The following is a 20,308-nucleotide window of genomic DNA, read 5'->3' as shown; positions in this document are numbered from 1 at the left end:
ATCGCCAATGCACGTATTATATCAACTTGAACTCAAACTAATATTACATACGTGAGATGGTTTGTTGCCCTTGTATAACGTGCGGGAGCCATTGGCTATAACTCAAGTGGTGGAGAGTATTTCCCAACATATAAGAGAAGACAACTTGTAGTATAAAGATTGACCTACTTTCGCACAGCTCAAGTGGTAGAGAGCAAGTAAAGTGACGGATCCGCAATTAAAAAATGGGGTGGCTTGAAATTTTTTCTCTCTTATTAAAGTAAAATTGATAATTTAGCACAACGGCGAGAAACTGAGTTACCAACTTTTTTTAAAAGAAATGTGGATTTCATTAACGCATGCCAAGATGACCATTACATATCCTTTTACTGCCTTCGACTAGACAAATCAAGAAGTTGTAGTAAGAGAACTACTATGATACATAGAAACAGACCACTTATATTTGAACTAACCGCTCACTTATTTAAAAGTTAGCCTATAAACTATGGAGAATAGTAAGACATAGTAAATAAGCCCCTACCACACCTATCTATATTTTTCATGTGCCCTGCAAACTAGAGCTTGGATATTTTGCCGAGCACAAGTGTTGCCCGGTCCATATAGAGAATTGGCTCAATAGCAGAATGTAGTGGGCCCCACAGCTGTCCAAACTCCAGACGACCCGCATTACCTTGGATGCCTCAATAATGAAGGGCCCAAGTCCATCTCCTCTTTCATCTTTATTCTCTGGCCCACAGCAGCAAGTAGGCCAAAGCTATAGAGATTGGCCCAAGCCCAACAGCTCTGAACCAGCGACAGTAACACCACCGCCGATATAGCTCAAGCCAGCATCTTCGTGCCAAAATTCGAAGCCAACCAAGTGACCACCGTCGAGGGTCATGTCCGATGCCACGTCCTTCGTTGAAGTCATTGCAAGCTGGGTTTGGATTGGAGGCCAAAATCAACCCATTCGCATTGATCTGGACACCAAATGTTCAACTACGCTACGCCATAAACTCCGGCAGCACTGGAGGTTCCGGCCAAGACCAGTCCGACGTCGATGAAGCATGGTGATGATCCGCAACTTCTGGACTACACCTACATGCAGTTATGCTTCCAGACGAAGTCAACCCGACTGTAAAAACTGCGCCTCCATAGTACAGACCACCGCCATCATTATCAAGAATAGGGATCTGAAAGTGGAGCCTCCACCGATCCGGCCACTACCACGACTGTATGCTGCCATCCCAAGAAGACAATACACGTCTTGACAAATCGAAGACAGTTGATGGGAGAAAGAGGATCGGACCCAAAAGTTTTGGGCTTGGAGGCTGGCCGAAACCACCATAGATGTCGCTGCCATGAGGAGACAGCGATAGGGTGAGCGTGGCAATCGCCATTAGGTAAAATAGGGTTTGCATTGTCTAAAAATTCTAGGTATTTGGCTACTCTTATGTGTGGTTTTGCAAGGACTGAGTTACCAACTCAAAAACATTTAACTAAAGTATATAACCATATACTTCATTGAGAGGTCAAAGATAAGAAAGAACCCAACCAAAAAAAAAAAAAAACCAAATTACTTGAAAAAAAAATATTATATCATAAACATTTTGTTATTCAATAAAAAAAATAGAGAGAAAAACTTTGTCAAAACTAACGCCAATCTTTTTCTTATTGACTAGGAAGAGAAAAAGAGGTTGACAATAGTAAGAAGTGTTGTGAAACCAGAGCTAATTTTGTTGCATCTCTTTTTGTATTGGGAGAGATAATATTTGGGAAAAAAAATATAAAACTTGTTGTATGGGTTTGAGTTATATCTAAATAGAAAATAAAATAGTTAAACAAAATATGAAGTAATACAGAAAGAAAACAGAAAAAAAAAATAAAAACCCATAAAAGGAAGTAAAACCGAAAAGAAAAAAGAAGGAAAAAAACCAATAATGTAAGTACAACGAAAAAGTACCACGTTTCGAACTTGGGTTGCCGAGATCAAAATGGAGATCTTCACCCAACCGCGCAACACCGAAGAATTATCGATTCATCACCTACTAATTTATTTCTAGCTGTTTTGGGTTGGGCTGCAGCCACTCAACTAATTACGCGTCATGGCACAAAAGACAAGACGAACCGCGTAAGTTTGCTCTCCAGTCCCGCTCTATATATTAAGCCCCTTCAAATTTCAAATTTCAAATACTCAGATCTCTCTCTCTCTCTCTCTCCCCTCTCTGGTCTCTGTCGACGATTTCCATTCTCCCGGAGCCACCGAGCTTCTGCATTTCGTCTTGTCACAGATTTGCTAACCGAGAGCGAAGATGAAGTAAGTCACAGATTTGCTAACTCCTCTCTCTGTTTGCTTTAATCCGGATCGTATAGCCTTATTTTTCACTTTGAAATAACCTTTCGTTTCTCTGCGATGGTCTTCAGAGCCGAAGATCAAAGCCAGCTACAGCTCGTTAAACGCCAAGACATCGACGACGAAGACGACCTCTTCGAAGTGATCGATAAGCGTAAGCTTCATGACCTTCGCTCCTATTCAATTTCCAATTTCCGTTCACATACTTCAATTCTCGATTTCTCTCATTTCGCTTTGCTTCATCGATCTATGCTAATATTTATGTTCTCAAGCTCGATCGCTTGATTTGCTTGATCAAAAAACTGCTTCGCTAACTGGATTTTCAGTCAATTTTCAAATTTCTGATGGATTTGCTTAGTTTTTCTGGTTTCGTAGAAGTCGAGTGTGGTTTGGTCACGATTTTCAGATTAGACTTAAAATTGTAAGCGAAATTTTCTTCGGAAGTGACTAAATCAGAGTTGTAATGGAGCGATGAGTTTTTGAGTGCAGTGATTGCTCAGGGAATCAATGCCGGAGATGTTAAGAAGCTTCAGGAGGCAGGGATCTACACTTGCAATGGTTTGATGATGCACACCAAGAAGGTATAGCGAATTTCACCTCTAATTTTTCAAAACCGTAAATGTTCAAGTTAGATTTCCTTACTGTACGTGGTTGTTGTTTGGCAGAACTTGACGGGAATTAAAGGTTTATCTGAGGCCAAAGTTGATAAGATTTGTGAAGCTGCTGAGAAGATAGTGGTTAGTGCTTTACCTTGCCATAATCTGAAATTTTCATCTGGATTTTCTGAAGTTTTTCGAGTGATAAGTTTATTCTCAGTTTTCATTACTGTTTTTTCTTTTTCAGAACTTTGGATATAGTAATGGGAGTGATGCTCTAACCAGAGTAAGTTTGAAGTTGTTTGTGGTTTTAAGCTGGCTTAAGTAATGCAGTCTTGAAAGTTAGTTACTGTGGGTATGAATGTGAACCTCAGAAGTTGACTTTTGTTTTGGTGTATAGAGGAAGTCTGTGATTCGCATTACGACTGAGAGCCAAGCACTTGATGAACTATTAGGCGGTAATCTTTTGCTATTAGTTTTTCAATCTAACCTTTATCATACTCAGTAGTTTATTTTCATTTGATTCTGTCATTTCTGTGTTAATGAATCTCAGGTGGGATTGAAACTCGAGCAATCACAGAAGCCTTTGGGGAATTTAGGTGAGCACTGGTGTCCATAATCCTAAATATTTCTTTGAGTATCACTATTGTCCATTGCTTGTATTAAACCTACACTCTGATTTCAGGTCTGGGAAAACACAGCTTGCGCACACACACTGCATAACTACACAAGTTTGTCTCTCTCCTTAAGTTGTGATTGTCTTAGCATACTGGAAATCATGCCATCACTGTGCAAAACTCTGTTGTGGTCTTTCACTAGAAGTCTGGCATTTGAGTAGTGAAATGTTAAGTACACATTTACTGTGATTTTCAGTCATCTTGCATATCATTTAGTTTGATTAACAGAGAAATTATACACCATTAAGAAGCATGTTACTGAAGAAGTGATAATTGTGGGTTTTGAACTGCTGCAATGCCATGCCAAGTACAGTTGAATGCCAATACTGTTAGAAACCATATACATGCTCACAATATATGTACACAATCATAAAAGGGATTAAGGCTTACCTTCAGCAATCACTGGCATGGATTCCATCTTATGCTACAAACACGAACACTGAATATGGCCTTCTGTTACTTACAAACTTGCTTCTCAATGGACAGAACAATATGCAAAACGTCGGTAGTAATCAGGGACCAATTCATCTGTATATATAGGAGACTTAACCCTCAAGAAGCTTCCCATTAAAGCTATCCATATCGGTTTAGGTTTCCTAGTTAGATTCTTAATGTAACACTTCATTGTAATCTTTCTTGCAGACTAAGAATAGGATTACTTACCTTAATGAATAGATACACTGCTTCATTAAGTTACAAGTATTGATTTACTGTTTGTATCCATGTTAAACTAGGATTGATATTAAGCTAATCATCAATTACTTTATGATGATATGTGTTATGTCCATATTTGATCTTACAATCTCCCCCTTGGACTCACACATATCATGCTATGATTTGCACCAGAGAACATCAAAACCTACTTAACTTACTGAAGTGCGCGCCAGATAACAAACTTAAATCGAAAATCCATTCCAACATGGTCAGATCACAGTTACTTATGCAGAGCAAGAAACAGTATACATTTTAACAAAAATGCAGAGTTTCAAAACCACAAACACAAGCTCCTGCAATCCACATATGTCAAACCAGAAGTGATACAATATATGTTAATGTGTATCAACAAGTAAACATATATTAGGTCCTACTTTATGTTTCTAAAACCAAAAACTCAAGCAAATTTACTGAACACTGATGGCTTAAAGATATTGCTTGAAGCTTAACATCATGCTTCACATGATTTAAGCCATCTGATAGCAAGTATAACTTTAAACACAAAATCGATAATTTTCAGAACATTCAACAAAAACTGCAGTAATAACCAAAATCTGAAAATACCTCAAAATTTATTAATAATAAAATCTGTCATTACAAACAAGTTGTGATAAACAAAATAAAAGATCACAACTAAAACACAAGAACTCAAAAAACCTTAGAATTTTAAATGCTCCAACTGGACTAACTCTCTACTGAACCTAAGCATCTAAATTAGCTAAAATTCCAATGCTTGCTGTATGTTTCTGGAATGCTGCTACTGACAATGCCTTGGTGAAAGGATCTGCTAGCTGTGAATTTGTGTCAATACTCAAAATAGCTATTTCACCATGCTTTACTCTTTCTCTAACACTGTAATACTTTAGATCAATATGCTTGGAATTATTTGACCTTTTACTGTTCTTGCTAAAGAAAACTGCAGCCTCATTGTCACAATAAATTACAAGTGTTCCAGCCACAATGTGACTCAATACTTTGGTCTGCATGAGAAAATTCCTAATCCAAAGTCCTTCACACACAGTTTCATATACTGCAATAAATTCAGCTTACATAGTAGAAGTTGAAACAAGTGTTTGTTTCATGGTTTTCCAAGCAATAGCACCTCCTGCAAGCAAGAACACATATCCACAAGTGGACTTCTTGGAGTCTGGATAATTCCCTGCAAAATCCGAGTCTGAGAATCCAATGAGTTTCAGATCCTCCACTTGCCTATAAACTAGCATGTGACTTTTAGTTCTCTGCAGGTATCTCAACACTTTCTTCCCAGCTACCCAATGTTCATGGCCTAGATTGGATTGGAATCTTGACAAAATCCCTACTGCAAAAGACAAGTCTGGCCTAGTGCAGACTTGTGCATACATGAGACTTCCTACAAGTCTGGCATAAGGCTTTGACTCCATATTTTCTTTCTCAACATCACTATTGGGACTTTGCTTCTTGGTTAACTTATCTTCTTTGGACATGGGAACTTCTCCAGCTGCACACTTCTCCATACCAAATCTCTTTAAAATTTTGGTAACATAATTCTGTTGAGACAAACCAAGTAGTCTCTGTGCCCTATCTCTTTTAATCTCAATACCTAGTACATAGGATGCTTCTCCTAAGTCTTTCATGTCAAAATTCCTTGACAGAAAACTCTTGGTATCTTTAAGCAATTTAATGTTACTGCTAGCCAAAAGTATATCATCCACATAGAGTACCAGAAAAATAAAATTGTTCCCAACAGTCTTCAAATAAACACACTCATCAACAAGATTTTCTATAAATCCAAAAGTAGAAATCACAGAATCAAATTTCTTGTACCACTGTCTAGAAGCTTGTTTTAGGCCATAAATTGATTTTCTTAACTTACACACTAAGTTTTCACTTCCAGCTTGTACAAACCCTTCTGGCTGCCTCATATAAATCACTTCATCTAGTTCACCATTCAAGAAAGCTGTTTTAACATCCATCTGGTGCAGCTCCATATCAAAATGAGCCACCAAAGCCATGATTATCCTAAACGAGTCTTTTGTAGAAACTGGAGAAAAAGTCTTAGTAAAATCAATGCCCTCCTTCTGTGTAAAACCTTTGGCAACTAATCTTGCTTTATGTCTCTCTACGTTGCCATTTGCATCTCTTTTGGTTTTGAAAACCCATTTACAACCTATAGGCTTCTGGTTGTGGTCAGGTTCAACTAATTCCCAAACTGCATTTTGACTCATGGAATTAATTTCTGCTTCCATTGCTTGCTGCCATTGATGAGATTCACTACTTTCAATGGCCTGATTAAATGTAGTTGGATCATTGTCCTCTGCACAGTCCATTTCAATTTCTGCTTCTTGCAGATAAACAATGTAGTCACTCTCTTCCCCCCATAAGTTGGTTTTCTTGCTCTGTGATCTTCTAGGTTGAGCCACTGGAGGATGGTGAGGTTCAGTTACTTGACCAGTTACGTGGTCAGTTACTTGACCAGGGACAGTTACTTAGTCAGTTACATGGTCAGTGACATGGGCAGTGACTTGACCAGGCACAGTTACTTGGTCAGTGACATGAGCAGTGACTTGACCAGGCACAGTTACTTGGTCAGTTACATGGTCAGTGACATGGTCAGTGACTTGGTCAGTGACATGGTCAGTGACATGGTCAGTGACTTGGTCAGTGACATGGTCAGTGACTTGGTCAGTGACATGGTCAGTGACTTGGTCAGTGACATGGTCAGTGACTTGGTCAGTGACATGATCAGTTACTTGGCCAGTTACTCGACCAGGTATAGTTACTTGGTCAGTGACATGGTCAGTTACTTGACCAGTGACATGATCAGTTACATCTTGTTCTAAAGGCAATGCTACACTTATATTCTCATCTGACACAATTTCCTCAAAATCTGAGGTTAAATCCTCAAGGTTTGTATTGTGAACTTTTTCACTTAGAAACTTTACTTGATATGTTTCAAAAATTCTAGGTGAATGATGAGCAGAATATAATTTATAGTCATCAATGAATGTGATAAAATACACATTCTCACAGATAGTTTGATGCCTAAATGGTCCACATATATCAGTGTGTATGAGTTCTAATAAATTTTGGCTTCTATATGCAGTCTTCTTTCTAGTATTAGTTATTTTTCCCTTAAAGCATTCAACATAGTCTGTTAGATCAGAAAAATCAAGTTCATTTAGGATGTTATTTTTCACCAAAATTTTCAGTCTCTCTTTTGAAACATGGCCGAGTCTTCTATGCCATAAAAATGCAGACTTTTCATTTAGTTTGGTTCTTTTAACACCTGTTAAAGTGTTAGTACTGTTTGTGTTATTTTCAACAAGTAAAATTTCTTATTGAGCCATTGAGCAATTTAACTGTAAATAATCATTCATAATAACACCAGAACCAATTTGAACAGAATTTTTAGAAATAAGAATTCCATTACTATCCATAACAAGTCTACAACCAGATTTTACTAAAAGAGAAACCGAAACCAAATTCCTTCTCATGGAAGGTACATAAAAAACATTGTCCAAAACTAACAATTTTCCTAATCCTAAATCGAGCTTTAAGGTTCCAATAGCCTTGACTGCCACTCTCATGCCATTGCCTACACACAGGTTCACTTCATCACTTTTTGGGATTCTCCTCCTTATGAATCCCTGCAAAGAATTAGTAATATGAATAGGTGAGCCTGAATCTATCCACCAAGACTGTGGTTCAACATTTATGAGATTAATTTCTAAAGAAAAAACTGTATTAGAAAAAATCTTACCCTTTTTGGCTAACCAATTTTTATAGCCAGTGCAGTCCTTTTTCATGTGTCCTACTCTTTTGCAAAAGTAGCACTTGAACCTAAATGGCCTATTTTCCTTGGCCACTGCAGCTGTTGAACTCTTAGTTATGGCTTTAATAGGCTTGAGCTTATTTTGGGGCTTTTTCCTTTTAGGCTTCTCAATGAGGTTAATGGTTGTAGCAGGTTCCTTTTCTTCCTTGATCCTAGATTCTTCATCCACACAGATGGATATAAGTTCATCTAGAGTCCAGTTTCCCTTTTGAGAGTTGTAACTGGTCCTAAGATGACTAAAACTGTTAGGCAAGGAATGTAGTGCATAATGCACTACCTGCTCATCCCTAACCCCCATCAAGAGCTCCCTGAGTCTGCCATTTATATTGATCATCTTCATAATATGTTCTCTAACTCCCCCTGAACCCATGTACTTCAAATCATGAAACTCCTTGGTTAGCCTAGCAGCTTCTGCCTTTTCACTTTCTTTAAACTTAGCACCTATGAGTTCCAAAAAATCTGATGCTAGCTCAGGTTCTTCTATACTTCCTCTGACAGTCTTAGACATAGAGGTACGAATGAGGTTCTTAGCCATTCTATTGGATCTATGCCACTTCTTGTAAAGATCAGTTTCCTTCTTAGTGCTCTTTGCAGTTAACTCTTCAGGTTTGTCCTCAGTGAAGCAATAGTCTATGTTCTCATGCATTCCCATATATTTCTCTACAGAATCTAGCCAAGCTCTATAGTTGGTTCCAGTTAGCATCAAGACACTGTTCAAGCTCATGTAAGAGTTACCTAAGGAGCAAAACAAAAATTCGTGTGAGTTCTCAATTTGTAAAGAACATAACTTTAAGTTTTCTGTGTTTTGTTTAGCTTTAAGCAACCAAAACAAGAACATACAGAAAACCTAAACAATCCATACTTGCATTCATATCAGTCCATAACCAAAAATAATGTTAAGCAACACTTTTGAGCAGAAGCATAACATCCTGGAGTTCTTTATCAATATACCATGTTCAATGAAAACAAGTTATCCAAAGAAATTTATCCACATCTTTAGACAGAAGAAAAATTTCTAAGTATCCGTATTTATTTTCATCAAGCACGCATATTGCTGTTTTGTATTCTAAAACCATACTTGACCACTTCTTTGGAAGATAAAACTGAAGCATAGTTTTAAAACACAAAACACAATTTCAGTTTTGTTATTCGATCAGTTACTTGATTAGTTACCTGACCAGTTACTTGGTCAGTGACCTGGCCAGTTACATGGTCAGTGACCTGACCAGTTACATGGTCAGTGACCTGGCCAGTTACATGGTCAGTGACCTGACCAGTTACTTGGTCAGTGACCCGACCAGTTACATGGTCAGTGACCTGACTAGTTGGTCAGTTACCTGATCATCGTTTTCTGCCAACATCAATGAAGAATGCTTTGTGCATCATAATCACTTATGCCAACAGAAAACCACAAAACCCATGAGCTTTTAACTTTATATTCTACCCAGATTCATCATTGTAAGAAAATTAAGCTCTCATATCTGTCAATTTTAATAATGTGTAAAAAATTCTGGGAGATTTTTGTTCTTCATGCAATTTTTACACAATCACAGATACAATACCATATCATCAATCAATTCAACATGCATATTCAAGCATAACCAAAATTGATTTGATTCCAAGAAACCACAGAACAATCAAGAAATTGTAAATTTCATCCGGTCACCATCTACTCTAGCCTAACGCACGCCGGGAATGCTACTAGTGTTCTTGAGCACAATCAAAAACTCAATTATCATGCTATGAATCGAAATCAATTTCACAGAAAAACCTGTTTTTGCTTTTTCCCCAATTTGCTGCTAAAAATCACAGCGGAAGCGTGAATTTGATAATTAACCAGATGCAGCAATCGACTTAAGTAACTTACTTTGATCAGTTACATGACCAGTTACATGGTCAGTGACTTGGTCAGTTACTTGACCCGTAAAGTAAAAACCTTTTTTTTTTTTTTTTTGTATTTGTTTTACAAAACCCTAAAACGATTTTGATATATGTGAGCCTATGCTCTGATACCAATTGTTAGAAACCATATACATGCTCACAATATATGTACACAATCATAAAAGGGATTAAGGCTTACCTTCAGCAATCACTGGCATGGATTCCATCTTATGCTACAAACACGAACACTGAATATGGCCTTCTGTTACTTACCAACTTGCTTCTCAATGGACAGAACAATATGCAAAACGTCGGTAGTAATCAGGGACCAATTCATCTGTATATATAGGAGACTTAACCCTCAAGAAGCTTCCCATTAAAGCTATCCATATCGGTTTAGGTTTCCTAGTTAGATTCTTAATGTAACACTTCATTGTAATCTTTCTTGCAGGCTAAGAATAGGATTACTTACCTTAATGAATAGATACACTGCTTCATTAAGTTACAAGTATTGATTTACTATTTGTATCCATGTTAAACTAGGATTGATATTAAGCTAATCATCAATTACTTTATGATGATATGTGTTATGTCCATATTTGATCTTACAAATACTGCTTTTACAACTGTGCATCCCATATCTGGTCTTTCTCGCATAATAAACCAGTAGCTAGCTTAAGATTTCCATACTGAAACATGCAGTTTGATTCAAATACCACGTTCTATAGATCAAGCCTTGCTGACTGAGCTTGTTTGCTATTTTTAAGCTTCCTACTAACATGCATGGAGGGAATGGAAAGGTTGCTTACAACAAGGAATTCGATTCTCACAAGTGTAAGGCTGAGAAGGAACGCCACTGTGCAAGCAAGAAGAATGACTTCAATGCTCACAACCATAAGGATAAGGAGGGAAGCAAGAAAGACTTCAATGCTCATGGATCCTGGTTAATGTTCTTTATGATGTGAGAGCAAAATCTGTACTATAATTTAGCCTAATTTCTGAGTTTGCCTTTGTGTTTTCATGACTGATTTTATGTTCTGGATCCCATTTGTTGACTTTTGAAGGTTGCTGCTGAAAAGGAAGGTTGAACCAAAAGCAACAAATGTGGACAAAGTTCTTAATGCGAGCAAGGAGGACTGTGATGCTTTCAACCATTCTGTTGGAGTCTGCTGGTAGCTACTTTTTCTGTTTTAGATTCTTATTCCTTTGTTGGTTTGGAATTATCTAAAATGAAACTTGCTGAACTCTGGAATGGCCGAGGATAGTGATGAGAATGGAAGCAAGAAGAAGGTGTTTGATGTTCAGAGGATTGCTGCAGCTGGAGCCAGCCGGTTGATGTTCTTTACTTCTTTTTAATGTGAGAGTTCTCATCGATTTAGTTCAATTACAAGTTTTGTAGATTTCCTTGATCTAATATTGTGCAATATATTGCTCTGATACTATGTGCTTGTTGTGGTGAAGGTTGCTGCTGTTCACTCTTCCGTTGGCAGATTCTCAGAATGTGGAGCACTTGAGATTGGCCCTGACCAATCCAAATGCTTATTGCTCATTAAGGGCTTGTGTTGCACCTATTCCACAGTCTTTTACTCTTCACGGACTATGGGATCAGAATTTTGTAAAGATTAGTGGAATAACCCCCTTGAAGTCAATTCATCTAAGAGCAGTTTCAACTCAAGATCTTCTCACCTATTGGCCAGACCTGTCTGCAGATCGAGCAACCCATGGGAGACTCAACTGCTTTTCATTTTGGAGGCATGAATGGGGATCCCATGGTGCACATATATGTGCAAGGTTTGGCTGCAGAAGAATCGACTATTTCAATTGGTGTCTTAAACTTGCAAGCCAATGCATCAACGACCTCGAAGCTCTTTTTGCCAAATACGGGATTATTCGGGATGGAAAGACCATGTATGATCCAAGATATGTACGCAGCATTATCTTTCGAGAGCTAGAGGTGCAGGTGTTGGTGATATGCAAGCCTCTGCGTGACAGTTACATTCTCTTTGAAATTCATTTTTGCTTGGATATGACATTGGACTTTGCGGATTGTACCAACTGGTACAGGGAGGATGCGAGTTATGTGGAGTGCTATGGGGAAGGCTATAATCTGCAGCCAATAGTTTTCCCTTCTGATCCGCTTCCACTTGAAGAAATGTCTGAGCCACTTCGTGGAGAACTGTAACCGATGGCTTTATGTTAGGATAGAAAACTTATCTGGATATCGAATTCTGCTTTATATTTCATGGTGATGGAATCTGTCTTTGTTATGTTACTAGGTACTTTCTTGATTGTTCTCCATACAGGAACAAGCTCTCATAAAAATCTGCTGGCTAGTTGTAACAATCGACATGGATGTGTCTCAAGGACTCCACTCTACATAGATTTAAGAATCCAACCAAATGAAAAAGAGAGTCCAATAAGAAATGGAATTCAAAACATTCGACAGGATTGGAATGTAAAATTCAAAAGGAGTTTAATCTTAATTCTTGTTATTTGTTTTGGAATTTCTTTCAATGAGAGAATAATTAGATAATCTTAAGAAATTAACTATTTATTATACTTATTTCAAGAAAAGAAAAACGTAGAAGGAATAGTTGCAGAAGAAATATTATGTATTTAATGACAAGTTTATCACATAGCAATTATTAAAAAAAAAAAAAAAGTGAAAAAATGAGGTGGGTTTTTCCTATGTGCCTCCGCCTCTAACTAATAAATAGATAGATTGTGTACACCTTGTTATGATCTCCATTCAAATTTCAAATATATACTCTGAGATTGAGATTCAGTTGTGCATTTGGTATCCATTATCAACATTTAATAATCTCTTGATAAAACATATTTTTTCCTCCTTTTTCGGCTGGGAATACTACCTGGTTAAGGAAACTACAACCGGCCTTTCAGGCCCCTTGTTCACCAAAAAAGGAAAACTACGACCGCGCACAATTATTAGACTTGGCGCTTAAGAAAAGTCCGAGACTCCCACGCCTATATATGAAAGCGATGAGAGAGGACTGCAATCAACCACCATAATACCAGTACCCAATCTTAACATGGAGGTGATCCTCGACGGCAGCCTTCCCTCGGAAATTCTTGTCGAGACACTGTCTAGGCTTCCTTTCCAATCACTACGACAATTTCGTTTTGTATGCAAGTCATGGCGTACTTTAATATCCAGTTCATATTTTCTCATCAAACACACCAGGGTCACTGTTGGAGATAGAAGCAGGTTAAAGTTCCTATATGGATTAGATCCACCCCGATTCATACACTATGAAGCATTATTGAACAAGGATGGTCCTGTTGCACCTAGGAAACTTGTTGCCCCTATGTGCGTTAAAGAAGATGATAATCGATATAGTTACCGCCTTATAGGTTCCTGCAATGGCTTGATATGTCTATATTGTGAAGATACTCACGAAGATACCACCGAGGAAGAAGATACCACCGACGAAGTTATACAACTTCATCTGTGCTCCGTCGACTTGGTCGTATGGAACCCTTGCACTAGAGATGCATGCAGGTTATCAGGACCGACTCTTCCGACTCTTTTAGGAAGCGTATTTGTAGGAGCTTTTTCGGGATTTGGTTATGATTCCACCACCCAAGATTACAAGGTCATAGTAGAGTTCACAGATTCTGATCCTGATATAAGTGCAAGTGCAAGTGCAAGTCCAACTCGAATTGCCATCTTCTCTCTGAAAACGAGTTCATGGAGACTCGTTGAATGCCAAAAGCATTACGAATTGTTTGGGAACGGGTGGTTAGTAAACGGAACTCTACATTGGTTGGAGACTAAATATCGTGAGAAACGTTGTCCTTTAACATCGCAAAACATCTGTTCAAGAATCATCTCTTTTGATCTAGCCAAAGAGACATTTCAGGAAGTCGCTACATTAACCAATATTTTCGACAAAGAATGTGATCATGAGCTCTCTGTGGGAATTGGAACGACAATGGGAAATTGTCTCTTTGTGTATGTTCACGATCGGCACAATCATAATTACAATGTGGGTTTTGCCTATACAATATGGGTGATGAAGGAATATGGGATCGAGAAATCTTGGACTAAACTTGTACAGATTCCTTCAGATATGTTTCATGGGGGTTTTACATGTTATCCGAAGCCTAAATGGATGTTAGAGAATGACGAAGTTTTGATAATCTTGGAAGAGGATGATATGTATGATGAGGTGGCATTATATAATCCCAAGGAAAATACATTGAGGACTGTTCTTCAGGATTATTGCTTTTGGTGGGGTTCGACATTTTACACTGACACTTTAGTTTCACCTAAAAATATCTGGTAGTATATGGTTTTGCTTTCCGTTGATCCCCTCCTTTATTGAAGCCAATTTGAAGTCACATGTAGTCTTGATTGTTATGTTCAATAAAATATATACCATAGTGATATTTATCTTTGCTCAAATATAATTACGATCTCCCAATGATTTTTGTCTCTTGTTTATTGTGGAGCTGACCTGAATTTTAGAATCAACAACATCGATCATAAAAATAGTGCAGTATATATTTTCTTGGTTTAGCTTGCAGCACGCAGGACTAACATGCGGATATTTGTATACAATCCTGTTATGTTCAATAAAATATGTACCATAGTGATATTTATCTTTGCTCAAATATAATTACGATCTCCCAATGATTTTTGTCTCTTGTTTATTGTGGAGCTGACCTGAATTTTAGAATCAACAACGATCATAATAATAGTGCAGTATTTTCTTGGTTTAGCTTGCATCACGCAGGACTAGCATGCGGATATTTGTATACAATCCTGTTAATGAGCTCAACAATACCATTTTCATTTTCCCCTCAACATCAAACTAGCACAAGCACCACGTACAAGAAGAGCAATTCCGACCACCCGTATCACAACAATATTTCTACAATTGAACTCCTCTACTGGCACCAACACTGCCAACAATCCAATCCCCGAAGCCACAATCCAAGAAGAAAGGACATGACCTGAACTGCTTTGGGTTGGGTGGATAAGTAGTTTAACAAATGTGGCATCCCTCTTGCGGTTGTAGGCACTTATGGCCATATCATTTATGAGTCACTGAAAAACTTGATTGTGTCAATTAGCATTACTATTAACATAAAGGAAAGATTATGTACTGTATTTGGTTTTATCTCATATATTCACAATGAAAACGCACTGAGGATTGTTCTTCGGGATTATTTCTTTCGACCATTTACTTTGAGAGTTTGAGAGTTGAGTTTCACCTGGAAATAAACACTAGTGTAGATTTGTGCTCTCCAACTCTTAATCATGTCCTTCATTTTATGGCTTATGGTTGGCTAAAGATGTAATGTTAAATTTCAGTTCCGGACTAAAAGTGTGAGTGGTGGTGGTGGTGAGATAGATGCATGCTATCATTTACATGGTTGGCTGGCAATCAGTCCTATCATGAATGGTGTGCAGATCATCTGTCTTTCTGATACTGAAGTTATTCATACTTCAATACTAACAGTGAGTATCGGGAATGAGAACCTAAAATGTTCAAAGCCAGTGAGACATCGACACTTTTTGGACGCCTAGTGTTAAAACCCAAGTGGCTTCAACAGTCCTCACTTGAACTGCCCGCGCCGTGTTGTGCCCCATGGCCGTGAAGATTGTGATCAAACTTGGTGTGCCAACTAAAGGAGGCCGTGACTAAGGAATTTAAGAAATTACATGTAAACCTGTCACTAGTCGATTATCTATTTGTTTTATACATGTTATCAAACACACTGCCCATTTGCACACAAATAAAAGTGAAAAATAAACACACATTGCATATATATATATATAATTTTTTTTTTTAGGAGAAACGATAACACTTTTATTATTCGGACTCAAGTACAATTAGCCAACAATGAAAACTGCAATCTAACCAAATCTGTATTACAGGGATAACACACCATTAATTCATAATCCCTGGAACATCAAAATGCGCCTTCTAGTATGACAAATGAACCCTTGAACCTAATCTACTACACTAGCTATTTTGTAAGACCATCTAAAGCCATGCTAGTGATGCTAAACTACTGGAAATTTTTGGGTCATTAAGTTCGACATTTACTAAAGGCTATCAGATTCATTCAAACAGAGAATAACAACATCTCATACTATATTTACTTATGTAGGACAAGATTTCAGCCAATTTCAACAAAGAATCTCGAAAAGAAAGAAGCGTCTCTACATTAAGAAGAATGATTTGAATATTGGAAATTGGTATTCAAATAGGCTTCTTAATGATAGAATTAATCATAAATTACTCTTTTGGATATATCGGGATTCTCGAGCGAAATCTTGGTTGGGATTCCAAATATATGTTTGCGTAATATTTTTTAATATCTAGGATTTTATTTTAATTTTGTGCGACTCCCACCTAAATAAATATGTGTTGTCTTTGCAATAACCGCCTTTGACGCTTTCATGCCATGGTCTTCCAAAAAGCACATTAGTGTCGTCCATGTCAATCACATGACAAGTAACCTCTTCTTTATAAAATTTTCCCATAGAGACAGGAACTTTACAAACCTCTGTTACTTGTGCATATTCATCCTCTCCAAATGGAATCCAGTATGGATCACTCAGCTTCACTGTCGGTAATTGAAAATAATCCACAACTTTGTTTGCTACAAAGTTCTCTCGTAGACCACTGTCAATTATTACAGAGCATACCTTGTCTTTGGTGATACATGTAGTTCGGAAGTCGTCGTAATCCGGCGTTGTGAATATCCAACGTTCCATGTTTCTTCTTTTTTTCTCTCTCTCTCTCTCTTTTTTTTTTTTCCAGGATTGATGAGGTTGTCCTAGGGCGAATCCCTTGGCATGTTCCTCTTCAACAAAAGTTTCTTTGATAGATACTCTATGACCAGCGTCGTTGAGGTTGGTGGTAGTGAACTTCTCCCTTGGATCGTCGTCTGCTAAGGAGCGGGCGATACCCGCTCTGATACCAAATGATGCGGGAAGCGTGAACACGATAGTAAGAGGCTCCGTCAAGCGTCGAAAGCCATATAAGATGAGCTAGAATCCACTAGCAATTACGGGCACAGCCGTAAGAAAAATAGAGAAACTTCTCTAAGATTTGGTTTTTTATTGATCACTTAAATCCAAATTACAATCGAAGAGGTGTCTTATATAGGGCACATAGAATAAACCTAATACAACTAGAAAACAAAAAGAACAATTTATTATATATTAAAACTAGGAAACCTAATTAAATAAAAATCGGAAATAAAATCCTAGATATTAAAAAATATTACGCAAACATATATTTGGAATCCCAACCAAGATTTCGCTCGAGAATCCCGATATATCCAAAAGAGTAATTTATGATTAATTCCATCATTAAGAAGCCTATTTGAATACCAATTTCCAATATTCAAATCATTCTTCTTAATGTAGAGACGCTTCTTTCTTTTCGAGATTCTTTGTTGAAATTGGCTGAAATCTTGTCCTACATCATTTTCAGGCGGAAATAAACAACAATTTTCAATCAAAAATAAACCCCTGTTCTTATTGCCAATCAACTCCTCATATTTTCTTTTCATTTCCCAGCAAGAAAATAGAACACAAAACCAAAAGAAAAAAAATGAAGATTGAGCACAGTCGGGATTATTACTAGAGAGTATTAATGTACCTCAATTGACAGCCGAATTCACCTTGATATATTTGACAGGCCATGCAATTACACTTCCTCTAGATGCATCAAGCTTATTGAACTCACTTGTCGGTTAATACAAAGCTATATCATGAAAAACTTCGTGCACTGAAATTTTCCAACAATCATGGCCTAGAGGCACATGATGCACCAAAGCTTCTGGATCTTTTGACAAAATGCCACCACTAGCAACGACTTCTTCTTCTTTAGCAAACCAACTTAGCAAGTACACTTTTTCCGCTGCATCTGTCTTTTGGCTCTTTTTTGGTCTACCATTTCCCAAATGTGGCTCCTTTCCGTAGGTATTTTCTTTGATTTGCTCCCTACTGCCCCTCTCCCTGTTAGAACTTATAACACTTGCATCTTTCTGCTTGCTTTGTGCTATATCACTAGAACAGTTCAGATTCTCTTTTCGTTTTCTCTGTGCAACCCAATTAACAGAATGTTGCAGACTTGTGTTTTCCTTAAATAACAGCAAACAAAACAATAATTATTTGACCAATTAAATGAGATAAATAGCATGAACAAAACTGAAAACTGAAAACAGTAACTTAATGTTGAAGACTTACATTGACGTTCTCTCCTTTGTCTAGCCGAGCAACGAGACCTTGCACTAACTCTGTCAATCGGTCCACCTGTTGTGTTTGAGCAGCAAGAGCTGTAAGACCTCGAAAATTTGTTATTAATTCCTAAATGTTTCTTGGGATTAATAAAGTGTTCGTTTGTACGATTTCGTGGTTCGAGGGTGGAGTGGAATTATTTTCGGATGAATAATTATTCGAAGTGCACGTTTTAGGGGGTTACGAAGTTTGACTTTTTATACGTTTAGATTATGTGAGAACTTCCTTCACGAAAGTTGTAGAGCGCGTCGATACAAGTTCGTGGACATGTGGAACGCGAAAATCGGAGTTCGTATGAGGAAGTTATGAGCGATTGAAATTTGGGGAAAATTCTATAAATATAAGAAAATTCTGGATTTTTTCATAAATCCCAAAAGTTCCGAAAATCTCATTTTCTCCCCCAGAATTCTCTCTGTTCTCTCTCCTCCAGCCATCTCCGACGATGGGACAAGGCAAGGAACATTCAGACTAGCATCGTGAGCCGCCTTGTGGTGGTGGTTTGCGCCGTGGTTCGCCGGAAACAGCAGATCGGAACATGCAAAGTTTCTGCTTTCGGGATCCGACCGGTTTTCCGATCTCCGGCGACTTCCCGACCTATTTCTTCACGGTTCTGGGATTGCCTCTTCCTGCTGATCATCCCCATATAGGACTTGCATCACGATTTGGTGTGTGGAGCAAAAGATCAAGGTGTGAAGCTTTCGACAGCTCTGGTTGAATCTGGAAACGTGATCAGACGACCGAGATTGATCCAACTTCCAAACTTGATCTAGGACGATCTAGACTGAATCTCACTTAACTCCAGGTATGAAGGTGGCTCATCTCTTCATTTTGAACAAGTTTGTAGTTGGTCACTTTGCCATTGGAGGTGGTTGACCTGGCGTTGACCGCCGCCGTTGACCGCCTACTGACCCGTCGCTTGTGGTGGCGCATCGGTCATCCAAAATGTGTTTTGGTTTCAGTTTATCCATCTACACATCGATACGGTCGTTTTGATATATTATAAGGTTAAATTGGAGAAAGTTGATGCATGTTAGGGTTTTCGATTCGTTTCGGTTTTCGATCCGTGAGGATCCGGTCGTTCGATCGACTTATAGTTTTGATTTGTTGATCGTAGAAGTGTTCCGAAGACGTTGGATGGTCTCGGATGAGGATCCGACCGTAGGATCATCGTATAATTGTGTTTTGTGAATTGTGTGCTTTATGTTGTATTGAGTGTGACCTTGATGTGATTAGGTGATTGACAAAATTGTGTGAGCGGAGTATGGATGATTTTGTGCTTGTCTTGGTTTGTGTGAAGACGCAGCGGGATTTAGAGATGAGTAAATCTCACGTGGTTCATTTACGAACGGATTTATTTATTACTCGGAATTACTTGTTTAATTGTTAAATCATTTTCGAAACAAATTATTTGTTTTAAAATATATGAACTTGATCGACAATGGTTCATGGGTAAGTTAAAACAATGTTTTGATATAGAATGATTTTCGAGAGGAATAATTTATAAAACTATAGTTGGTATTAGTGGTCATTTCTGCGTGAATGATTACGTGTATATATATTTACGTGGAATATATATATTGGATGGTGTGACATTGGTGAAGTAATGATGGTGATTTGATTGAATTATTATTGCGAGCATTACTCTTTTAGGGATTACAATTCATCATGTGAGTGATTGATGTAATTGTATGAGTGTAGCGGCATACAATTCATCATGTGAGTGATTGATGTAATTGTATGTGTGTAGCGGCATACAATTCATCATGTGAGTGATTGGTGTAATTGTATGAGTGTAGCGGTATACAATTCATCATGTGAGTGATTGATGGAATTGTATTAAAAGAGTATTTGGAGTTTATGGGTGATCATCTACTTTAGTCAAAGTCGATGGGTGAACATCGACTATCGACTTTAGTTTGGAGTTGATGGGTGATCATTGACTTTAGTGTGAGTTGTTTGACTTCTTCATTTATTTTCCTTTTCCTTCTAATTGTTGAATTTTATTTAATATCC

The 20,308-nt window shown here is 37.8% G+C and overlaps 3 protein-coding genes across 3 annotated transcripts; all 3 read left to right on the top strand.

Moving 5' to 3' along the window:
* Window positions 1-2,392: 2,392 nt before the first annotated feature.
* LOC112198690 (meiotic recombination protein DMC1 homolog) lies at window positions 2,393-11,187 on the top strand. The gene is made up of 9 exons (XM_024339821.1): window positions 2,393-2,486; window positions 2,822-2,913; window positions 2,998-3,069; window positions 3,176-3,214; window positions 3,329-3,386; window positions 3,482-3,527; window positions 3,614-3,659; window positions 10,779-10,972; window positions 11,076-11,187. The coding sequence occupies exons 1-9, from the start codon at window positions 2,393-2,395 to the stop codon at window positions 11,185-11,187; spliced, it is 753 nt and encodes a 250-aa protein (XP_024195589.1).
* A 75-nt stretch (window positions 11,188-11,262) lies between these two features.
* LOC112198689 (ribonuclease T2-like) lies at window positions 11,263-12,193 on the top strand. Its single transcript, XM_024339820.1, has 2 exons — window positions 11,263-11,342; window positions 11,473-12,193. Exons 1-2 carry the CDS (start codon window positions 11,263-11,265, stop codon window positions 12,191-12,193), a joined length of 801 nt encoding a protein of 266 aa, XP_024195588.1.
* Window positions 12,194-13,061: 868 nt separating this feature from the next.
* On the top strand, window positions 13,062-14,318 carry LOC112198688 (F-box/kelch-repeat protein At3g23880). The gene has a single exon (XM_024339819.1). It carries the CDS (start codon window positions 13,062-13,064, stop codon window positions 14,316-14,318), a length of 1,257 nt encoding a protein of 418 aa, XP_024195587.1.
* The last annotated feature ends 5,990 nt before the right edge of the window (window positions 14,319-20,308 follow it).

Source organism: Rosa chinensis, chromosome 4 (genome assembly GCF_002994745.2).
Source record: "Rosa chinensis cultivar Old Blush chromosome 4, RchiOBHm-V2, whole genome shotgun sequence".
Lineage (NCBI taxonomy): Eukaryota > Viridiplantae > Streptophyta > Magnoliopsida > Rosales > Rosaceae > Rosa > Rosa chinensis.
This window is presented reverse-complemented; position numbering and strand designations above follow the sequence as displayed.

Bases quoted from the DNA above. Each gene is read 5' to 3' on its own strand.
- LOC112198690 (XM_024339821.1), top strand. From the start codon at position 2,393: ATGGTCTTCAGAGCCGAAGATCAAAGCCAGCTACAGCTCGTTAAACGC. The intron at 3,070-3,175 runs GTTAGTGCTTTA...TTTCTTTTTCAG, and splicing joins AAGCTGCTGAGAAGATAGTG to AACTTTGGATATAGTAATGG. The intron at 3,215-3,328 runs GTAAGTTTGAAG...TTTGGTGTATAG, and splicing joins GGAGTGATGCTCTAACCAGA to AGGAAGTCTGTGATTCGCAT.
- LOC112198689 (XM_024339820.1), top strand. From the start codon at position 11,263: ATGGCCGAGGATAGTGATGAGAATGGAAGCAAGAAGAAGGTGTTTGAT. The intron at 11,343-11,472 runs GTTGATGTTCTT...GTTGTGGTGAAG, and splicing joins GCTGCAGCTGGAGCCAGCCG to GTTGCTGCTGTTCACTCTTC.
- LOC112198688 (XM_024339819.1), top strand. From the start codon at position 13,062: ATGGAGGTGATCCTCGACGGCAGCCTTCCCTCGGAAATTCTTGTCGAG.